Consider the following 19,021-nt stretch of genomic DNA (forward strand, 5'->3'; position numbering starts at 1 on the left):
TGTGTGTGTGTGTGTGTGTGTGTGTGTGTGTGTGTGTGTGTGTGTGTGTGTGTGTGTGTGTGTGTGTGTGTGTGTGTGTGTGTGTGTGTGTGTGTGTGTGTGTGTGTGTGTGTACGTGCTTTTTTTTTTAAATTTCGCTAATGTTTGTTATTGTCCTGCACACCATACAGTGATGTTGTTGTGTAATTCCTGCAAACTAGTGCCAAATAAAAATGCCAGTGAATATAATCTGCAATATAAAGTAATAGTTACATCAGGAGTCAGCAATGTGAATAGCACAGGTAGCGCAGGTGTGGCTTTGCCTGCCTGCCTGCTGCCCCTACAAGCGGCGTCGCACTCAGGCTTCAGTCACCGTGACGTCAGGTACCTGGTGTAGCTGGTGTAATGCTGCGTCGTCGCTCGGGGCGGGGGGGGGTGGGGGCCGACCATGTTGAGAGCTGACTTGGCTCAGAGTTCTGAAAGTGACGTGTCATTCTGCCTCTCAGAGCTGCGTCTTTAAAAGCGCTGAGATGCCTGCCTGCCTGCCTGTGCGTGTTTGCACATGTGTCCCAGCCAGAGGCACTCTGGTCAGCCAGAGCCCATGAGCCATCTGAACAGGAGCCCCCCCCCCCGAGAAAGCAACGCTATCCCTCCGGCTAAAATCACATTTAAACACCCCCCGCCATACTTTCGCATGGTGTGACTCGGCTGAAAAAGTAATTTCTAAATTAATTTGTGCATCGTTCCGCGGAGACCCGCCGGCAGCATCATCTGCGCGGACCTCCATGCGCCTGCTGTCGATACCGGCGCTGATTTCACCAGCACCTCACTCTCCTTCCTATGCAGGGGATCCTACCAAGCAACACCCCCCCAGCTTATGATCATAACGGTTTTGTATAGCATCTCTCGATCTTGTCCTTGTTTAGATGATCGACCCGTCTCTTTAATCCTGGTTTTGTTTTCTTGTAATGCTCTGGGTTCTGCCAGACCTCTTTGCCTGCCTCCCCTTGCCCTTCCTCTTCATGGGCTGGGGGGCCTTGTCGGACTTTGGCTCGGGCTTTCTCGGTCGAGTCCGGCTTTTTGTTTCTGCCTCGGCGGGCTGGTCGCCGGCGTCGTCAGGATTATCTCAGCGCTGTGCTGTTCTTTTCAGCTCTAGTTTGGACCAGCGCAGTGGCCAGTTAAAACGCTGAAGTTGGGGAACGCCATCTTGTCCTTGGGTAGCACTTTTGTGCCTTTGGTTTAACACCAATGTGTGATTTAGAAATGGCTGTAGGATGTCTGACAAGCAGACCCCTTGCAGACTAAAATGGGTTTCTGATTATGATGATTATTACGAATCGCAGGCTTTTGAATACCCAAAGAGCACCCATGTGTGAAAGCTCATTGGGGGCGGAGCTATGAGTGGTCGTTTTGCTGTCCGTCACATGATTGACATTTATTTCTCCATGTCAGACATTCATGAATTCACAGGGATTCTTTTGGAAGTCACTCGCTCATTCTTGGCTGACCTTTGATTTGTTTTTCCCAGCAACCTTGGTTTTGGGTCGTTATCTCTTGGGGGTCTTTATTATGTGAAACATTTAAAGCTTCCTGAGCGGTGATTTCTGACAGTGGCCCATCTCCCTCTCTCCAGAATGTCATCAGAGGACAAGAGTCAGGAGGCCTCTGACCGTGGACCATCACCGCCCCCGGGCAGCGCCGGGACCACCCCCGACGGGAGCCCTACCGCCACCGATAAGCGCCCCCGGGGTCGGCCTCACAAGGATGCTGTCACTGGCACACCAAAGTCCAGGAAGAAGTAAGTGTAGCTGTATGGCATTCTGAAGGGGGTAACTCCTGCTGTATGGCATTCTGAAGGGGGTAACTCCTGCTGTATGGCATTCTGAAGGGGGTAACTCCTGCTGTATGGCATTCTGAAGGGGGTAACTCCTGCTGTATGGCATTCTGAAGGGGGTAACTCCTGCTGTATGGCATTCTGAAGGGGGTAACTCCTGCTGTATGGCATTCTGAAGGGGGTAACTCCTGCTGTATGGCATTCTGAAGGGGGTAACTCCTGCTGTATGGCATTCTGAAGGGGGTAACTCCTGCTGTATGGCATTCTGAAGGGGGTAACTCCTGCTGTATGGCATTCTGAAGGGGGTAACTCCTGCTGTATGGCATTCTGAAGGGGGTAACTCCTGCTGTATGGCATTCTGAAGGGGGTAACTCCTGCTGTATGGCATTCTGAAGGGGGTAACTCCTGCTGTATGGCATTCTGAAGGGGGTAACTCCTGCTGTATGGCATTCTGAAGGGGGTAACTCCTGCTGTATGGCATTCTGAAGGGGGTGGCTGTGCCTTTTCTGGTTTAATTTAGTCTAAGAGAGTATTGAGCGGAAGCTTGTTGTATCCACTGTTTGGTGGTTGTTGCTGTATGTTGTAGGGTCATTTACCATGATTCTTTGTGCCGGTTTGCGGGGGATGGGCAGTGATGGGTAATGGAGACATGGATGTAGTATGAACTAGACAGGAGGGTGTGGCGTTTTAAATATGCTTTTTCAGATATGTTGATGACAGGTGTTCTAAGCGCCTCAAGGTCTGTTAAATTAGATTTGAGGATCTGATGGAAATTAGGAAATTATTTAATGTGCATCTGTTAAATACCCTGCAAGGCTTTCTACCACCCCCCCCCCCCCCAAAACGCTGCCATTCAGTCCCCTCATCTTGACTTTGTAGCGAAACAGGAAGTGCCGGGGGGGGGGTTAGGGTGTGGTGGGGTGGCGAGGTCGCTTTTTCAGATGGGGATTCATTGGAGGAACACAAAAGGGTCTCCTCATCTGAGGAGCGGTGAAGCGGAAGTGGTACCTTGTAAATTCCGCATTGAACCCCCCCCCCCCCCCAAATCACTTATGCCCTAGAAACAACGGGGAGGTCACAGACAAGACCCGGAGCTTGACGTCACCACCTATTTATTGCCCCTGTGGCCTGGTGTGGTTCTTTGGGTCTTCCTGGATGTATGTGTGTGTATTCTCAGCATCCCGGATCGATATTTAGTTGCGCACTTGTCCCTCCACCCTGACCTCCATCAGCCTTTTAGTAGTGGTGTACAGTCATACTTTTCAGAGGAGCCCCAGCGAACAGATTCAAGTGGTCACCTTTTGAATGAGAGTGAGAATGTGCTGCATGTTATAGAGGAAATGTCACTCTGAACCAGTGCAAAATGCTTGCTGAAAAAACCTTCAAGTTACCCATCCTTGTCATCATGATGCCTGTTGAACATTCCCCAATACAATATAAGAGGTTACCCTTAAAGATAATCAAATATTGTCTGTCACTTTGCTTTTGCTCTGCAAATACGGCTTTGTTTTACCCCACCGCTGTTAGGCTCTCACCAGACCTCATGTGAAATACCTGTAAGAATAGGTATCCGCATCGTGGCACTGTAAAATCCCAATAATGCCAGTCCGTGGTCGTCTGGGTGCCATGATCAATTTGTGTTGAATGGCTCACTATAGATATGACATTCCCAATCAATAGGCGACTGAATGTTAAAAATCCTCGTTGTTTAATTTGCAGTTTTTGTGACCATTCCTACTGTCTGGAGATTTGGGATTCTGGTTTCATGGTCACCGACACCAAAGCCTCCTGCAGGCAAAAACTTGATATATATATATAATTTCCCCCCCCCACTGCTGACTTATTTTGGGAGGCTTGAAGATCAAATGAAATACAGGTCATAGTGCTTAACCATCCAGGCTCTCTGGAGCGGGTTCGACTGGCATGGCGCGTCGAAGTACGGCTTCAGGCAGTTTTCTGGATTATTATGGGTAGGCGGCTCCCCGTCCCTGTGGATTTGTGTCGGAGGGATGTTGGCATGGGTTATACCGTGAAAACGTTCAGCTCGACCTTTCGCTGCAGTGCTGTATTTCAGTGCTGGTCAGAGTTGTTTTTCAAAGTCTCCTGTCTTCTGTCACCAAAGAATTTGTTTACTTTGTTTAGGCAACACATCAGCATTACAAATAAAAACTTTGACCTTTGGGGGGGCCTGTGCAAGAAGTCGACAGTGTTTACTTAGGCAGGAGGAGGTGTGTCTGCCTCCCACTGACACTCCATGCCAGGTTTTCTAGTCCTCCCTCAGAGCTGGAACTACTTGTGCCACTAGTTTTTTTTTTTTTTTTTTTTTCTCGGCCCCTTCCTCCCCCTCCCCTTTTCCACTCTTTCAGTTTTCCTTCACTGTAGTGGGATCTTGATAATAAAGTTTATAACATAAAGGACTGTGGTGGGGAGGGGGCAGGTAGGTGTGTAAGGAAGTTTGTGTGTGTGTGTGTGTGTGTGTGTGTGTGTGTGTGTGTCATGAGTCTACAAGGATTATTTTTAATCTCGGACCCTAGAGGCAGTGAGAATGGGGCTTTACAAGGGGGCTGCCTGTGGCTCAGTGGGCTAAGCCTCTGTGCCTGTGATTGGAAGGTCTTCGGTTCAGGCCTGGCCTCAGCACTTCTGTGGGTCCTTGAGCGAGGCCCTTAACCCCCAGCTCTCTGGGCGCTGCTACGAGTGGCTGCCCTTCACTGCCAAACTTGCTCCCACATATGGAGAGCAAGATGGGGTAAGTGAAAAGAGACTGTCCCCAAGGGGATCAATGAAGTATCTTCATCATCATGAGCGGCCCTGTGTGAGGCGAGGGGCCAGTTGGCCCATCCTAGGTGTGTTAGGTGCCATGTGTTTGCTAACATCCCTGGGCACGTCGGACAAGCTGTAAATCCTTGTACAACCTCTTATCATGGTTTGGGGAGTTTAATAGCAGCAACAGACATCAGCGTTGTTGCATTGTTGTTATTGTTTGATGATGATGATGACTGTGAGGAAGATGAGTGTTTGCTGGGGTCTTTTTTCGTGTCAACTTCACTGCCCTAATGGCGCAAGTGCTGCAGATGATGGATAGTGCAGTGAAATGTGGAAGTGATGTAGGATTTGATTTCCCAACCTTCCCTGGTTCTTGGTGACTCATTAAGAAGGGAGGGGGGATAAAACCCATCTAAAACCATGCTCACTCAAGCACGGCATGCCTTGTTCACCGTGTCATTTCCCCCTCCTGGTATCTTAGTGCTTTTTCAAACTTTCTGTCACTAATTATCCTGTCACCTGGATTAAGCATTTTTTTTTCCTGCCTTCTTCGGGGGAGTGGGTACACGTTAAATCCATTTAGCGATGCCTCCTCAGAAAGCAGGAACACTCCGCAGTGACAGATAAGCATGATATGTATGTATAATTCAGCGTGCACTCTCTCAGTCGCTGCAATGGCTTCTGGGAGTCTCGGAAAGGAGGCCGGGGCTGACCTGGTGTGTTTGCCCTCCCCTCCTGAACACACGGCTGCCTTTTTCCTGCCTATCATGTTATGTTTCATTAGCAGATGCTTTTTTTCTGAACCAGCATGCATTTCGAGGGTTGGATAGTCCCTGGAGCGATTGGGAGGTTAAGGGCCTTGTTAAGGCGCCCAAGGATTTGAACCTACAACCCACAGAGTCCTTCCCCACCATGTTAGGAGGTTCTGCCGTTGTGTCCTAGTCGTTGTTAGAAGTGTTCTAACTTTGGGCCTCTCCATAAATTCTGCCAACCGTCCTCATGATATCTGGTGACTTTTTCCCACACGCCATCTTATTCTGGGTTCCCTAATGGTGGCCAGCCTCGGCCGACTGGGCTTAGGCCTGACCTGGGGGCTTACGTGACCCTGCCCTACTTTCTCCTTGATATAGGTCATTGATTAGAGCGTGGCTATGGGATCCGTCTCGCCCGGAAACCCAACTCGACATCCGATGCCTTCCGACTTCAAGTGAGAGGTATTGTTTGGCCGAGTTAATTGTCGGGTCACTCCGATTCCCGTGTAAATACCCTGAAAAATGAAAAACCTTGCTGGGAAATTTCCTGATTTTTAAAAAAAAATTTTTCCTGTAAAGAGCAATTAATGGTTTTAAGATTTAAGTTGAACACGAGAGGTGGTTTTAGGGACAGGATGGAGCTCAGAGGGAATTGCAGGCAGTCTGGGTGTCTTCTCAACAGAATCAATCCTGAGGGTTCAGACTCAGGCTCAGATTAGTCTGTGGAGTCCTGGCTGTGTTTGGCGGCCGCAGTTCGAGGCAGTCTGGGTTCAGAGAGGCTGTGGCAGATCACCTGGAGGACCCTGCGACTGTCTGCCGGCTTATGGGCACATGCTCCCACACTGAATCGCCGAGGTGCAGCTCGTCAGCCGGGCTTGGCTCGGCTCACGATTATGTAAAAAATCAGCCATTCCAGCTGTCCAGTGTTGTGGAGCCATATGAGCGTGATAGGAGTGAGGTGAGCCTCCCGGGCTTTAAGGGAACCGGAGCCCCCCCCCCCCCCCCCCCCCCCCCCCCCAGATCATAAGGAACAGGATAGCTCATTAGGTGGGAGGTGTGATGTCGCGTGCCTCCTGATCACACTCCTTTTAGCTCTGGTGATAATTACCCACCTGGCTGGTGGGACTTTAGCACATACTGCCCCCACGCCCACCCGGGTGTGTACAGAGTTCAGTCTTTGTCCCATCTATGTCGTCCACAGTGAAGGAGAATCAGAGAACATTAGATTTTGCAGGGATGGTGAGAAATGAAAGCCTTGTTGGCTTGGTGGGTGAAATCCCTGTTGCGCCCCCCCCACCCCTTCTAAGCCTGAATGTGAAGGCCGATTGCTTGAGGCCCTGAGGTCTGCCTGCCGCGAGCCAAGCCGCCTGTAAATGGCTATTCATGCGGCACCGCCATCCATTCGGTAACAGGAAACCGACTCCTACCTGCCTCTTTATCCTGCTGGTAACTGAAGGACCGCAGGTAGCATTCTCACGTCTGCCATTAACCAGCGGCTAGCATGCTCTTGGTCAGACCCTCAGCCCCCAAGCTTTTGTTCATGTCTAACACACACACATGATAATTCAGTTTTGTTCATGATCTAACAGGTATACCTTATGAGTTCAGGTAATTAAACTTATCCTGGTGTTTGCCTGTCTATTGTCCCCCCCACCCCTCCCCCGGTTCTGTAGCAGTGCTCTGTCCCCTGAGAGCCGAGCCGCTGAGGTGTGATGAACATGCCCCTCCTTCTTCATGGCTCAGCTCATCATGGATGCTTCCAGCAGGTCCTATTAGTGTCCAGCCGACTGCGAGTCTGGTGACCCATACCACTGAGCTGTCGCTGTACCTGGGGCCTCGTAAACGTTATGTTGGCTTTGTGCCAGCTGGCGCAGTGTTCAGGGCTGTCGTCGGCAGAAGAGCTGGGTGTTGCATGTTGGGTAACGTCCCTCCGTCCCTCGACACGAGTGGGCCTTGTCCCCGGAACCCAGGCTGACAGATGGAGTTCTCCACCAGAGCAGTTTGGCGCAGAGGATGTAACTCGTGCTGGAAGATGGAGACCCTCGGGGTTTTCGGAGGTGCAGTGTCGGCGTAGCTCTGCCAAAATGTGCCCCGACAGCGGCCTCCTTCCTGATTCAGGTTCCTGAGAGCCATCCATTGGGAATTTACATTTTTATGGCGTTACTCAATGACTGCGGGTCTCAAACCTGCATGAGCATCCCATGCTGCCTGCCAAGTCTGACCCAATTGATCCTGATCAGAAAACTGAATGGCTTCATCATTGGGTCCCTCGCTGCCTGATGTGGTGATCAGATTATCCAAAAAAACCTGTAACTTTGTTATCCTTGTCACTTATGAATTGTCCACAGTCAGCTAGTCATCCGCTTTAAGAGCCGGGTTCTGTTACTATGGTAACGAGCAGCCCAGTGCTCGCCGCGGGCTGCTCCATGTGTCCCATTGGCCGCTTTTTGTGTGCAGCACCCGCGTCGGAGGGACCAGGATGGGTAGGAAGTGTGGTGGTGTGGGGGCATGCTCCGAACCGTGTTGGGAAAACAGAGGGAGACTAATTGGGGGAGGAGAATGGTGGGGCCTTGGACTGTTGGGTTTACCGCTGTGATTGTTTGTTTGAGCTGAACTGCGGCTTGGGTTGGGCTCAGCCCAGTGCTACGGGGAGATGTTGGAACACCCATAACACATCAAGTAAAAGTCCAGTCTGGTCTGGTTCAGGCTTTGTGGATGCTGGCTCGGGATGTACCCAGAATGCCTGGCAGCAAGCAAATATCACCCGATAAAGTGAGAACTCCGAGATTGAGGGGGAAGAGTTGAGCTTTTGGAGACCTGTCAAGTGTGATGAGTTTTGAGCACCTGTGAGAGATGTTACGTGTCAGGTTGGCATTGCTGGGTCTTTTGTGACTGTGTCAGAGTGAACTCGCTCAGTGTGGCTGTGTCAGAGTGAACTCGCTCAGTGTGGCTGTGTCAGTGAACTCGCTCAGTGTGGCTGTGTCAGAGTGAACTCGCTCAGTGTGGCTGTGTCAGTGAACTCGCTCAGTGTGGCTGTGTCAGAGTGAACTCGCTCAGTGTGGCTGTGTCAGAGTGAACTCGCTCTGCGTGGCTGTGTCAGGGTGAACTCGTTCTGCGTGGCTGTGTCAGGGTGAACTCGCTCTGCCTGGCTGTGTCAGGGTGAACTCGCTCTGCCTGGCTGTGTCAGGGTGAACTCGCTCAGCGTGGCTGTGTCAGGGTGAACTCGCTCTGCGTGGCTGTGTCAGGGTGAACTCGCTCTGCGTGGCTGTGTCAGGGTGAACTCGCTCTGCGTGGCTGTGTCAGGGTGAACTCGCTCTGCGTGGCTGTGTCAGGGTGAACTCTCTCTGCGTGGCTGTGTCAGGGTGAACTCTCTCTGCGTGGCTGTGTCAGGGTGAACTCGCTCAGCGTGGCTGTGTCAGGGTGAACTCGCTCTGCGAGGCTGTGTCAGGGTGAACTCGCTCTGCGTGGCTGTGCTGCCTCCATGCACTCCATTCTAGTCACCTCTGTCTGGTTCCTCTCTGTATGGTCTCTCTTCCCCCTGTTTTGTGGCCTGGACGCCACACCATAAACCTGCTGCCCTGCTTCCTCCCCTTGGGCTGCCCACGCTGGCTCTGTAACCGGTAGCTAGTCATGCTTGCGTGCTGTTGCTGGAAAGTGGTGCATCTTTGACAAATTATGGTTAAAAAAATAGCTTGGGTAGTAGCTGCCCTTCTGATTACCCCTGTGGTGCGTCATGGCCAGTCTGAAGCTTGCAAGGGCGTCCTGTGAAAGGGGGCTCTCAAGGTACCGTATGGAGAATTAGCGGCTCCCCCAGCTTAGCCTGGGGCTGGTCAGCTGGCCAGTTGTGGACTAATGGTTGCCTCGTGCTTCCTTTCCTGCTGGCGTAAGGTCCCAAAGTCGAGCCAAGGTGGCAGCAGATGACGAGGACAGCCTGGACGGCATGGAGACCAGTGGGGCTGAGAGCGCTCAGGAGACCGGTGAGTCATGGTCACCCTCATCTTCTTCAACCCCCCCACCGTGGGGCTATGACGCAGGACCTGCAAAGATCTGCTGGTCTTCTAAGGTGATGTGTTACGAAGCCCTGTAACCACCCCCCCCCTCCGCGTTTCTTGGTATGAGTCTGAAGTCTACGCGAAGCTGCCAGATGACTAATGCCCCCCCGTTCCACTCGCACAGGGCGCTTGACTTTTGCGGTTGCCACCTCCCGCCCCCATCGCTTTGCCAGCAACGGCGAGCGGCCGGGAACACAAACCAAACCGTTCGGTCACGGCACGCACTGGCAGCCAGGGCGGCGCCGATGGTGCGGAAATCTCCTGGGGTGTCTTTAGGTCACATCCTCCCATGTTCAGCACCTGCAAAAAAAAAATATTCTTTCCTCTTTCCTCCTCTTTTTAAAATTTTAACTTCCCCACACTGCACACAGGAAAATGAGTCAGAGCTTAAACTGGTGGCAGCCCTCTCTTGCCCCCTGCCTAAGAATTATATGAATGGTTATTTACTGACTCCCCCAGGGCTTACCTACCCTCACTGACTGACTCTGACTCCCCCAGTGCCTCTTTCCTTTCTCTCTCTCTGATTCCAGCTGACACTTCCCTCCCCTGGCTCCTCCAGTGCTTCCTTCCCTTCACTGGCTCCTCCAGTGCTTCCCTCCCCTCACTGGCTCTCTGACTCCCCTGGTGCTTCCCCCCCATGTGGGCATGGTTTATGTCTGTATTTGGTTTGCTGGGGGGAGGGGGGGGACAGCAGGAGCACTCTTCTGTGACTCTGTGCAGTGACCCGCCGCTGTCACTGGTGTGGTTCGGCGTGTCCTCTCCTCCCGGTTGGCTCCGAGAAGGACAGCTGGAAATAGCAGCATCTCAGGGCAGATCCCCTCAGCCAGTTCGGGGTCACTTCCTGGAATCAACCTGTGACCTACGTCCCCTTTCGCCTGGGATCGGGGAGATGCTGAAGAAGGAGACGTCGTATAGCTGTGATGGCGTCGTATAGGAACATCAAAGTGTGCCCCCCCTCCCACTTCAGGAAACTAATGAGCCCCCGCAGGCATCGCTGGGTCAGCGGTGTCCCTTTGTAGTCAAGCGGAGAATACTCGAGTGTGTGGGGGCCATGGGGGGGGGGAGGGGGGTGTGGATAACTGCCTGACCTTTGGGAGCCAGTAGTGGAGCTGCTGTTGTCCTGGGAGGTCATTGGTTGTTGAATCTGGGCTGTGTGATTGTCTGAGCAGCGAGGGTTTGCACCCTTTTCTGCTGAATGCTAGTTGTTCAATGTCTCGCAATGAGTGCAGACGGCAGCCTTGAACGGGAGCCCCTGTGTCTTCAACGTTAAGCGCTGTGGTTTGACCTTTTGACCTCTTGCTGCGCTCGTCCCTGTTTTCTTTGTGCCGCCCTCCCTTCTCACGGCTTGGGGGGGGGGGGGACCCACAGCAGCGTTTGAACCACGCTCCACTGAGCGCTGCGAGGGCGGAAAGGACTACCCAAAAGGTCACGTCACTTCCTCTGTGCCGGGTCTGCGCTCAACACTCTGCTCGTCCCCCCATCCCCCCTGGCCCTCCTTATGCCCCACCAGCCTTACAAAAATCCATACTAACCTCTGCACCTGATGCTTGTTGCTCTGCATCCTTGTAAGATACTATTTCTTTGCTTTACTCTCCAGTACCAAAGTGCTTAGTGCTGAGATGGGTTCATGTATCGAAATGAGGGGTGTTAGGAGTCAGACTGCTATGCTTTGGAGTAGGCCAGCTGCGGAGGGCTGCTCTGAGCAGTTTCTGCTCCTCCTCCTCCTCTTCCTCTTCACTTCATTCTGTCTTTCTTCTCCCATCTCCACCCTCTTTCTGGCCTCCCTACTCCACTGATGGTGATGTGATGTTCCGTGCTAAAGTGTTTTCTCCGTTCACTGTGTGTTTCCCGGGAATCAAGGGGATTCACCGTTTCCACTGTCATACATTTCTCACACTTCCTCTTGTGTCTGTCCTCGACAGAGTCCAAGGAAGCACGGGTGGACACAGAGGATGGCCTGGACTGCGACAGGCCCACCTCTCCGCTCTTCCTGCGCTCTGTGTCACTGGACTCTGCCGGATCCCTTGCCTTCGCCGGCGAAGACACCAGGATCAGGTCAGCGTCTGCACCCCGGGGGAGGGGAAGATAATTGAGCTGGGAATGCTGGGTAAGGGAAGGGGGCAGGATAAATGAAGCCGGTGGTAGGCTGGTGGCTCGTAGGCCAGAGGCCTGCTGCTGTAATTAGTGTGGAGGTGTGGTTGGGGGGGGGGGGGGGGGGGCGGTGCGTGGAGTAAAACCTTCCATAGGCACGGCAGCCAATTAGCTCAGGCTGCAACCACGCTGATGTGCCGATAGCGTAGACAACAGGTGTAGGAAACCAAGAGGGAGGGTCCCCAGCCGCATTCCCATGGGGGGGGGGGCTCCCCACCCTCTCTCGCCTGAGAGGCACGGGTCCGTGTGACATTTTGTAACCTGCAAGGAGATGAATATTAAGAAGCTGAACATCCCACGCCAGCAGCCGCTGCATCTTTCCGGATGCTTCTGCCACGTAGGGGGCTGGGAGGGTTTGGTGCAGCCTCCGTGCTGAGGGCTCTGACCTTTTTGCCGGTGCCCCCCCCCCACCCTGGGATGGGCTCGTATACGGTTAGTAAAACGGAGCGCCGCCCTTTCCCCTCCGCTGCCACTGGTTGCCACTTTCGGAAAGGTTACAATCAGTCACTGTGATTGACGGCACTGCCAAGCGGACCCTCTGGGGAGCCTATTAACACCCCCCAGCCCCAAAATGCGAGGTGTTTACTATTCCATTATAGGTCCAGTTCCATTTCACCTCCTCCCACCCCCCCACACTCTCCCGTTACACCACTACACTAAGCTGCGCGTTGGAGCGCGAGAGCAGAGTTTCCGTTAAACTGGAGGAGCTGGACAGAGGACTCGCACCTGGGCTGTGTCAGTTTGAAGCGTGTTACATGCAGATGAAGCATTCCAGTTTGAATATGTATGGGGGAGGGGCATTCGTTTAGGCCGTGCTGCTGTCCGCCACCATTCCATCCCCCCCTCCAAGACTGCAGTTGCTGATTAGTCTAAGACACTCCCTGGTGGCGAGTTGTGTGTGGGGGGGGGGGGCGGTGTGGCGAGTGACAGGTCGCCTGTGAGGCAGCCGGCAGCTCACACGTCTTATTGATTTCGCTGGCAGGGTAAATGAGCTGCATGAATGATTTTTGGGGTGTGGAGGCTGTAGCCATTTGTCGTGTTCCCTGCACAGCCCTGTAGGTGGTGCTGATGAGTGGTGCACAGACTAGGCTGTGTAGCTGGAGCTGGATTGCTCTTGCTGGTCCAGCCTCAGCCTGGGAGCAAGCGTGTGCAGGTTCAGGGTTCGAGCTCCCGAGATGGAGGCCCCCCGGTTCTGCAGGGCTGACGTGGATCTGAACAGCGATCGTGTGGCCCAGCAGAACCTGCTGCCCTTTTCTGCCTTCCGATGTTCCGCCGTCGCCATCCCCCCGGCTTCATGCTGCTGTGTGGCCTCCCGCAGGATGAAGGTGTGCGCCTTCTGCTACTGCGGCGAGCGCAGCCTTCTGGGCCAGGGCGAGCTCAAGTTCTTCGGACCGACGCCGGGCTACGTACCGCTGCACATCCGCAACCGGCGCCGCAGCTCGGAGAATGAGGACGACGACGACTGTGGGGGCAGCAACGAGAGCCCCAAGCGGGACCGTGACCGGGCCCGGCCCGTGCGGCACAGCCCCAAAAAGTAAGAGTCCCCACCCCTCCACCCCCCCTCAGGGGTTTCCGTACCATGTGACCATCAGCCGCAGGGCAATGCCACACCGCAATGGCCGCTTCAGGGGTTTAATGAGCCGAGGCTGCTCCAGGCTGTCTTATCTAGGTCACCCATTGCCCCCCCCGGACCAAAACAGAGCGGGTCAGGCAGAACAAAAAGCCCCCCCCCCCTCCCATTGAAGGAGAAATGAATGACCAGCCAGGTTTGATCAGTCATTAGTCAATCCTTTGTCATTTTGGGATTGAGGGGGTTTGGAGGGGGGGTTTAAAGTGGATGATCATTGTGGAGGTAATGGAGATGTGGAGGCATAGCTGATGGTTTTGATCCCCCCCCCCCCCTTTGTGTGACAGTCCCCCCCCACCCGCCAAGTGCCGGAAAATCACTTGAAGCGGTAGTGCCAGTGACCCCTGGCAAAACTATCCAGTTTCTGGGAGGGTGGGAGACAAACTCTGAGTGGCGACAAAGCCAGACCCATCCAATTAAACTCGTTTTGTAACCACTCAATTAAACCCCAGTCATCAGATTCTTGAGTTGTTGTCTGAGAAACAAGCAACAATCATTTCCCTTGTGCAGCAAGTTAGTACCGGAATTGTTTTACATTTCCACAACTTTCTGCAAGTGAAATGTACTGTTTAAAAATCCCCGTGCTCTATAAAAATGCCTTTGGCCATTATGTGTTGCTTGGTGCAAGGGCTGGGCAGGGCAGGGCAAGGCAGGGCTGGGCAGGGCAGGGCAGGCCTCGCCACCACCTGTAAGAAGAGAGCACCCAACCTGGATGCTGTCGACTGGATTCTGGGCTGGGGGCGGGGTCTGTGGGACGGTGTGTTAGGCAGGGAGGCCGCCATTGGCTGAGGCTCAGGGCTGCCATCGTCACATCAGCAGCTCGTACTTTATGACACGTTGCAGGTCTCTCCAAGTATTTCTGTATGTTTATGGGGAGATGAGGATGTTTCTTACATTGTTGGCAATTAAGCCAAATTAGCGTCTGCTTCGTTGTGCGTTGTTAGAGCACGCTTTGACCTAAATAAGTGTGTAAATGCTAATGAACTGAGCTCCAGGATTCAATTTGGGTCAATTAGTTAGCTGCCAGAATGACTTGCTGATTAGTCATTTGATTAAGAGAGATCCATAAAAAGGCGTTCCACGCTCCTGTGCAGTCAAGGTTTCGGCCCTCGTCCATCGGAGAGGTTACACGTGACCTCTGGTGTCTCAGGCTCATCAGAAAGTGCTCGCCGGGCCCACTGGATGGGTGCCTAATTTGTTTTGGCTCTTTGCAGCCAATCGGGTACCTCCGGGGGGTTATGATGTAATGGCTGGCGGGCATCCAAGCAGCAGGGCATTGTGTCGGTGGGCGCGTGTGATTGGCTGCCGGCGTTGGAGCTGGGCCAGTAACACACAGGCCGAAGAATGAAGTGGGAGGGGGAAACGTCAACAAGAGAAGGCCTTTTAAACACTGTTTAAGGCGGAGCTTTTTTTAAAATTTTTTTTTATTTTTTAGGGAGCCCGGATGTGAGCTGGGCTAGTCTTCACGTCAGGCATCCATGGTTAAATTCTTGTTCAATTCCCAGGACGCTTCTTGTTGACTTTCCGCTTTTCAAGAGTATGGGGGGGGGTCTGCTCTGCTGTGGTTAATAATCAGGCATAGTATCCTAGATGTCTTTATTGTTTGGAGCCTTGGCTTAGCGTTTGAGTTCAGATATGCACAGTATGTGAGCTGGCAGCATAAAGTCGGAGTGCTTAAATGACTCGATCCCCACCCCCCCCCCCCCCCCTCGTGGTTGTTTGTTCACCTGAAGTCACCATGGGGTCCTGAGCAAAGGGTCCTTATAGTGCCAGAGACATTGATGTTTGACCCTCTTTCCTCACGGGACAGCAGCGCGGGCTGAGTGCCGCATCAGGAAGATAACCATGCCGGTTAGGATGAGGCTCATTGCATGGGCTGGAGCTGCTCAAACATCTGTATCAGTCTGCAGCTGCTGGTGAAGAGTAATGACCCCTAATTGAGATCTGGGTCGGCCCCGATTGGGGCAGGGGAGGCCTCATTTCCTGTTTCTGCCATGGGGAGGTGGGCTGGTGGGCCGCCTTCCAGGCTGGTTAGCGTAATCCTCGGGGAATGGGGGCGGAATCGGCGCTGTGTGACAGATTTGCGGAGCCCCCCCAAGGCCCCCAAGGGGGGCTGTCCTGCTAGGGGCCTGCGGGCCCCCATGGCCTATCTCAGACGTGCCTCTGCGTGGGCCTTCATGCTGCCTGTGAGCATACCACTACACATACCGCCTCCTGCTGGCCGACACTGCTCATACGTAGGGCTCGATCAGATGACTGTGAGCTTGTTTTGTCCCACCCACCTGCAGTTTGAGAGCTCTGCATCCTCGCCTGAGCCTGGGCCCGCAGTTAAAGGCGATTCTAGACCCGATTTAGGGGGGGTCTCAACCATCCTGTGTTTTTTGTTTTATTTATTTTTTATTTTCCTTTATTTATGTATTTATTTATTGATTGTCTCAGCCCCCCAGAAAAAAATATATTTTACGTTCCTTTTGTGCTTTTGGCCTGTATTTCACCTCCTAAAGGGGCAGATCCTACGCTTGCCCCTGCCTACAGTTAATGAGTCGCCTCAGTGGCCATCCAAGGGGCTTCTCGCCGTACAGATGCCCCTGTCCCGTTCTCTTGAGCAGCATTTCAGACCTGCATTTCAGGCTGCCCCGTTGGCTCGCCCGTGTCCTTCACAGAGCTCTTCCGCCATGCTAAAAGAGCCCCCCAACAGGGTCCTTAAAAGGACGGAAGTGGCTGAGAGCCTTTTTTTCTGGGGACGTATTCAGATGTGCCCCTGACACTGAGGTAGTGTGCGGGCCCTTTCAGGCCTCCCCAGGCCCGCCCCCCCCAGCCAGGCCGCTTGCACCGCCGCCTTTTTACATGCAAATGCACATTTTCCGCTCCCCCTCCCCAGCCACAGCCGCTGGGCCCGTAATTCTGGGGGCTCCTCTTATCCGGCGGGGCTGGCAAAACCCGAACAGTTCGTCCTTGTGCTGCAGCCAAAAAGCGATAACCCCCCCCCCCCCCATCTTCACCCCTCCCCCACAAGGGCCAGTTCTCCAGACAACGTGCCGTACTCTTCAGCTGCCACGGGGGCCGACTGCTTCGGGGACGAACCTGCCCACCAGCCTTGGGACGAGCTGGGCCATATCGGCCTCCCCCACGACATCGACGTCCAGTCCCTGTTTGACCCCACCGGTAGGTTGTTAGGTCTGCTCTCCTGCCCGACAGCGCCTCCAAATGGGGTCATCGTCAGGGGGGATCTTCTGCATGCTGAAGAGGATTTCAGAATCATAACCATCTTGTGCCCTTGTCCCCTGCCAGGGCAGTGCTGTGCTCACCAGCGTTGTGCAGCCTGGTCGCGGGGTGTTTGCCGGGGCGAGGGCCAGTCGCTGCTCAATGTGGACAAAGCCATCGACTCAGGGAGCACAGAGGTGAGCCCTTCGTCTCCCCCTCCCCCTCAAGTACAACTTGGTATCTTTCATCCTATTTGTGCCTCTGTGACCTTATGGGCAACAGGACCTGAGTGTGGTGGCAGGGGGAGACAGAAAGATGTGAATATCTATGTTTGCATGTATTTTAATTTGTTTGAGCACTAGACAGAATGAATCGCAAAGCAAACACCTCCTAAGTCTTCGACTGTCTGGTTTTGAAACAGGATTTTTATTTAGTTATTTATTTATTTTTAAATCTCTGCTAGGTGCTATTCGTCTTATTTTAAAATAGCAATTGGACAGCTGCACAAGGGAAACAGTCCCATCTGTCTACAGCTTGAGATGCTGTGGGCTCACTGCCCCTTCTGGTCGGCCTTGACTGTCCCGCGATGGTGTAGCGCTGTGCAGATGATAGATGGACAATCCCGTTCCCTTGGTGGTAGGGTAGTTTTAATTAGGATTTTGATAGTCTAAAGCTACCCAAGCATCACTGTGGTGTAATTGTACAAATTAAAATAGTAAAAATCAGTATTATGGGGTCCACTCTGGGGGGAGAGGCTCACTTACAATTGGAGCGGGGCTATTTTAGTAGTATTGTGGTTTGGGTAGCAGTAGGGGAGGTAATTAACCACACAGAATGTTCCGGAGTGTCTGGGGATGTCATGATGTAGGGCAGGGCATTATCCATCCTTATGTAATATCGCACTACGTGACGGCTGGGCGTGCTGAGGTGATCTTGGACTTAATTCCTGTTTGCTCAGTGTTTGCGAGAGACCAGTGTAAACTTTCATTATGTGCCCATTGTCTTAGCGCAAAGCCCTGGGATATTGTGATGTTAAGCTGATATCCTAGTACTTGGGTCGTTTCCTGGTTACTCAATTATCCTGACCGTCTGTTGGTAGGGTTATGGTACATCGATAGTGCGTCACTGTAACTGATCCACCCAGGAGACTGTGGGAGAATGGGGGCTCTGTGGTGGGGTGGGCAGGTCTGCTTTTATCTGCACACCTTCTGGGTGGTATCATCTCGTATCTCCCAGAGGAGGTCCGGTTCTTTGCCGTAGGCTGCAGCTTCTGTTGCGACGTTGACGTGCACCGATCGGCCTGGATTCACAAGATTGTCAGAGCGGCGTTGAGCAGCCCCGCGGAGAAGCGTCTCTATCTACAGACCTGAGCTTTGCCCGGGGGGGGGCGGGGGAGTCGGGCAGACTTGGTGAAAAACAAGCGAGATTAGCGTTGGGAGTTAAAACGTCTGGGTGTCCCTTTCTGGGTCATCTGGGTCAGGCCTGTCTGAACCACAGGACCTTGGGTCTTCATTTGCTGTCTGGTTCCAGTGTCTTGGCTGGTTCCATGTGTTCTCTGTCCTCCTGTCCAGATCCATGCAGCTCGGCTTAACTGCTCCGTGTTGCGGGATGTTTTCTGCATTCGAATTTCCACTGGGGAGGTGTTTTCCATAGAACCCCCCCCCCCATGTCAGTCCATGAGGAAGAGCCAAACTGGGGTCCAGCACTGGGAGCGAAGCCTCCAGTTCTTATGGGTCTGGACTTCGATTTGCAGTGATTCTCGGGGTTAAATATACCTCTTGGGTTATTTTCACTGGTTCCCTTAGACTGCTTGTGTTGTCGCGTCACTTCATGTCTGACCCTTGGCTCACTGCCCTGACAGTCTGTCTTTCCATCCCACCTCCCTCCCCCCAGTCCTGTGCATACTGCAAGCGCCTTGGAGCCTCCATCCCGTGCAGCGAGGGGGGCTGTCCCAACTCATACCACTACCCCTGTGCCGCTGCTGCCGGAACCTTCCAGGACATCAGAACTTACACCCTGCTTTGCCCCGAGCACCTCGAGCTAGCTGTCGAGAGATGTGAGAACGCCGACTATGGGGGGGTTGGGGAATGTTCTAGGCTGCAGGCGGTCTGCCATTTTAAGGTGGTTGGGGGTGGGGGGGGGGTGTTTCAGCATTTGTGGTGGGTGGCACAGCTGTTTGAGATCCATCAGCAAAGGAAAACAGAAAATGGCTCTTTAATCGTGGGATTAATTTAATCTCTCATCTGTCAGGCCGCCCCTAGCTGAGGCCCTAATCGATATGCTCCCATGAGATCAGTGATGGATGCAGCATGTGACATCTCCCCCCCCACAGCCAAGGAGGAGGCGAGATGTGTGGTGTGCGACAGCCCCGGCGACCTCCGCGACCAGCTATTCTGCACCACCTGCGGGCAGCACTACCACGGCATGTGCTTGGACGTGTCGGTGACGGCATTGAAGAGGGCGGGCTGGCAGTGCCCCGAGTGCAAGGTCTGCCAGACGTGCAAGTGAGTTACTGGGGGCGGGGCCTGTGGAGCGGGGGCAGGGCCTGTGGAGCGGGGGCAGGGCCTGTGGGATGGGAGGGCTGGCTGGCAATGTCCCGAGTGCAAGGTCTGCCAGATATGCGAGTTTGGGGGGGGGGGGGGGCCTGGGAATTAGTGTG

The 19,021-nt window shown here is 53.5% G+C and overlaps 1 protein-coding gene across 8 annotated transcripts in view; it reads left to right on the forward strand.

Moving 5' to 3' along the window:
• The window catches only part of kmt2ca (lysine (K)-specific methyltransferase 2Ca), a 74,163-nt gene that overhangs the window by 9,663 nt on the left and 45,479 nt on the right, over nucleotides 1-19,021 (forward strand). For all 8 annotated transcript variants that reach the window (XM_023826785.2, XM_072713262.1, XM_023826790.2 and 5 more), the window contains 8 exons: nucleotides 1,613-1,777; nucleotides 9,217-9,305; nucleotides 11,303-11,435; nucleotides 12,850-13,065; nucleotides 16,175-16,323; nucleotides 16,450-16,559; nucleotides 18,256-18,418; nucleotides 18,695-18,866. In XM_023826785.2, the coding sequence (XP_023682553.2) occupies nucleotides 1,614-1,777; nucleotides 9,217-9,305; nucleotides 11,303-11,435; nucleotides 12,850-13,065; nucleotides 16,175-16,323; nucleotides 16,450-16,559; nucleotides 18,256-18,418; nucleotides 18,695-18,866 (1,196 nt within the window). In that variant the 5' untranslated portion in view covers nucleotide 1,613. The remainder of the gene's footprint in view (nucleotides 1-1,612; nucleotides 1,778-9,216; nucleotides 9,306-11,302; nucleotides 11,436-12,849; nucleotides 13,066-16,174; nucleotides 16,324-16,449; nucleotides 16,560-18,255; nucleotides 18,419-18,694; nucleotides 18,867-19,021) is intronic.

The sequence above is a fragment of the Paramormyrops kingsleyae genome, chromosome 1 (assembly GCF_048594095.1).
Source record: "Paramormyrops kingsleyae isolate MSU_618 chromosome 1, PKINGS_0.4, whole genome shotgun sequence".
Classification (NCBI taxonomy): Eukaryota; Metazoa; Chordata; class Actinopteri; order Osteoglossiformes; family Mormyridae; genus Paramormyrops; species Paramormyrops kingsleyae.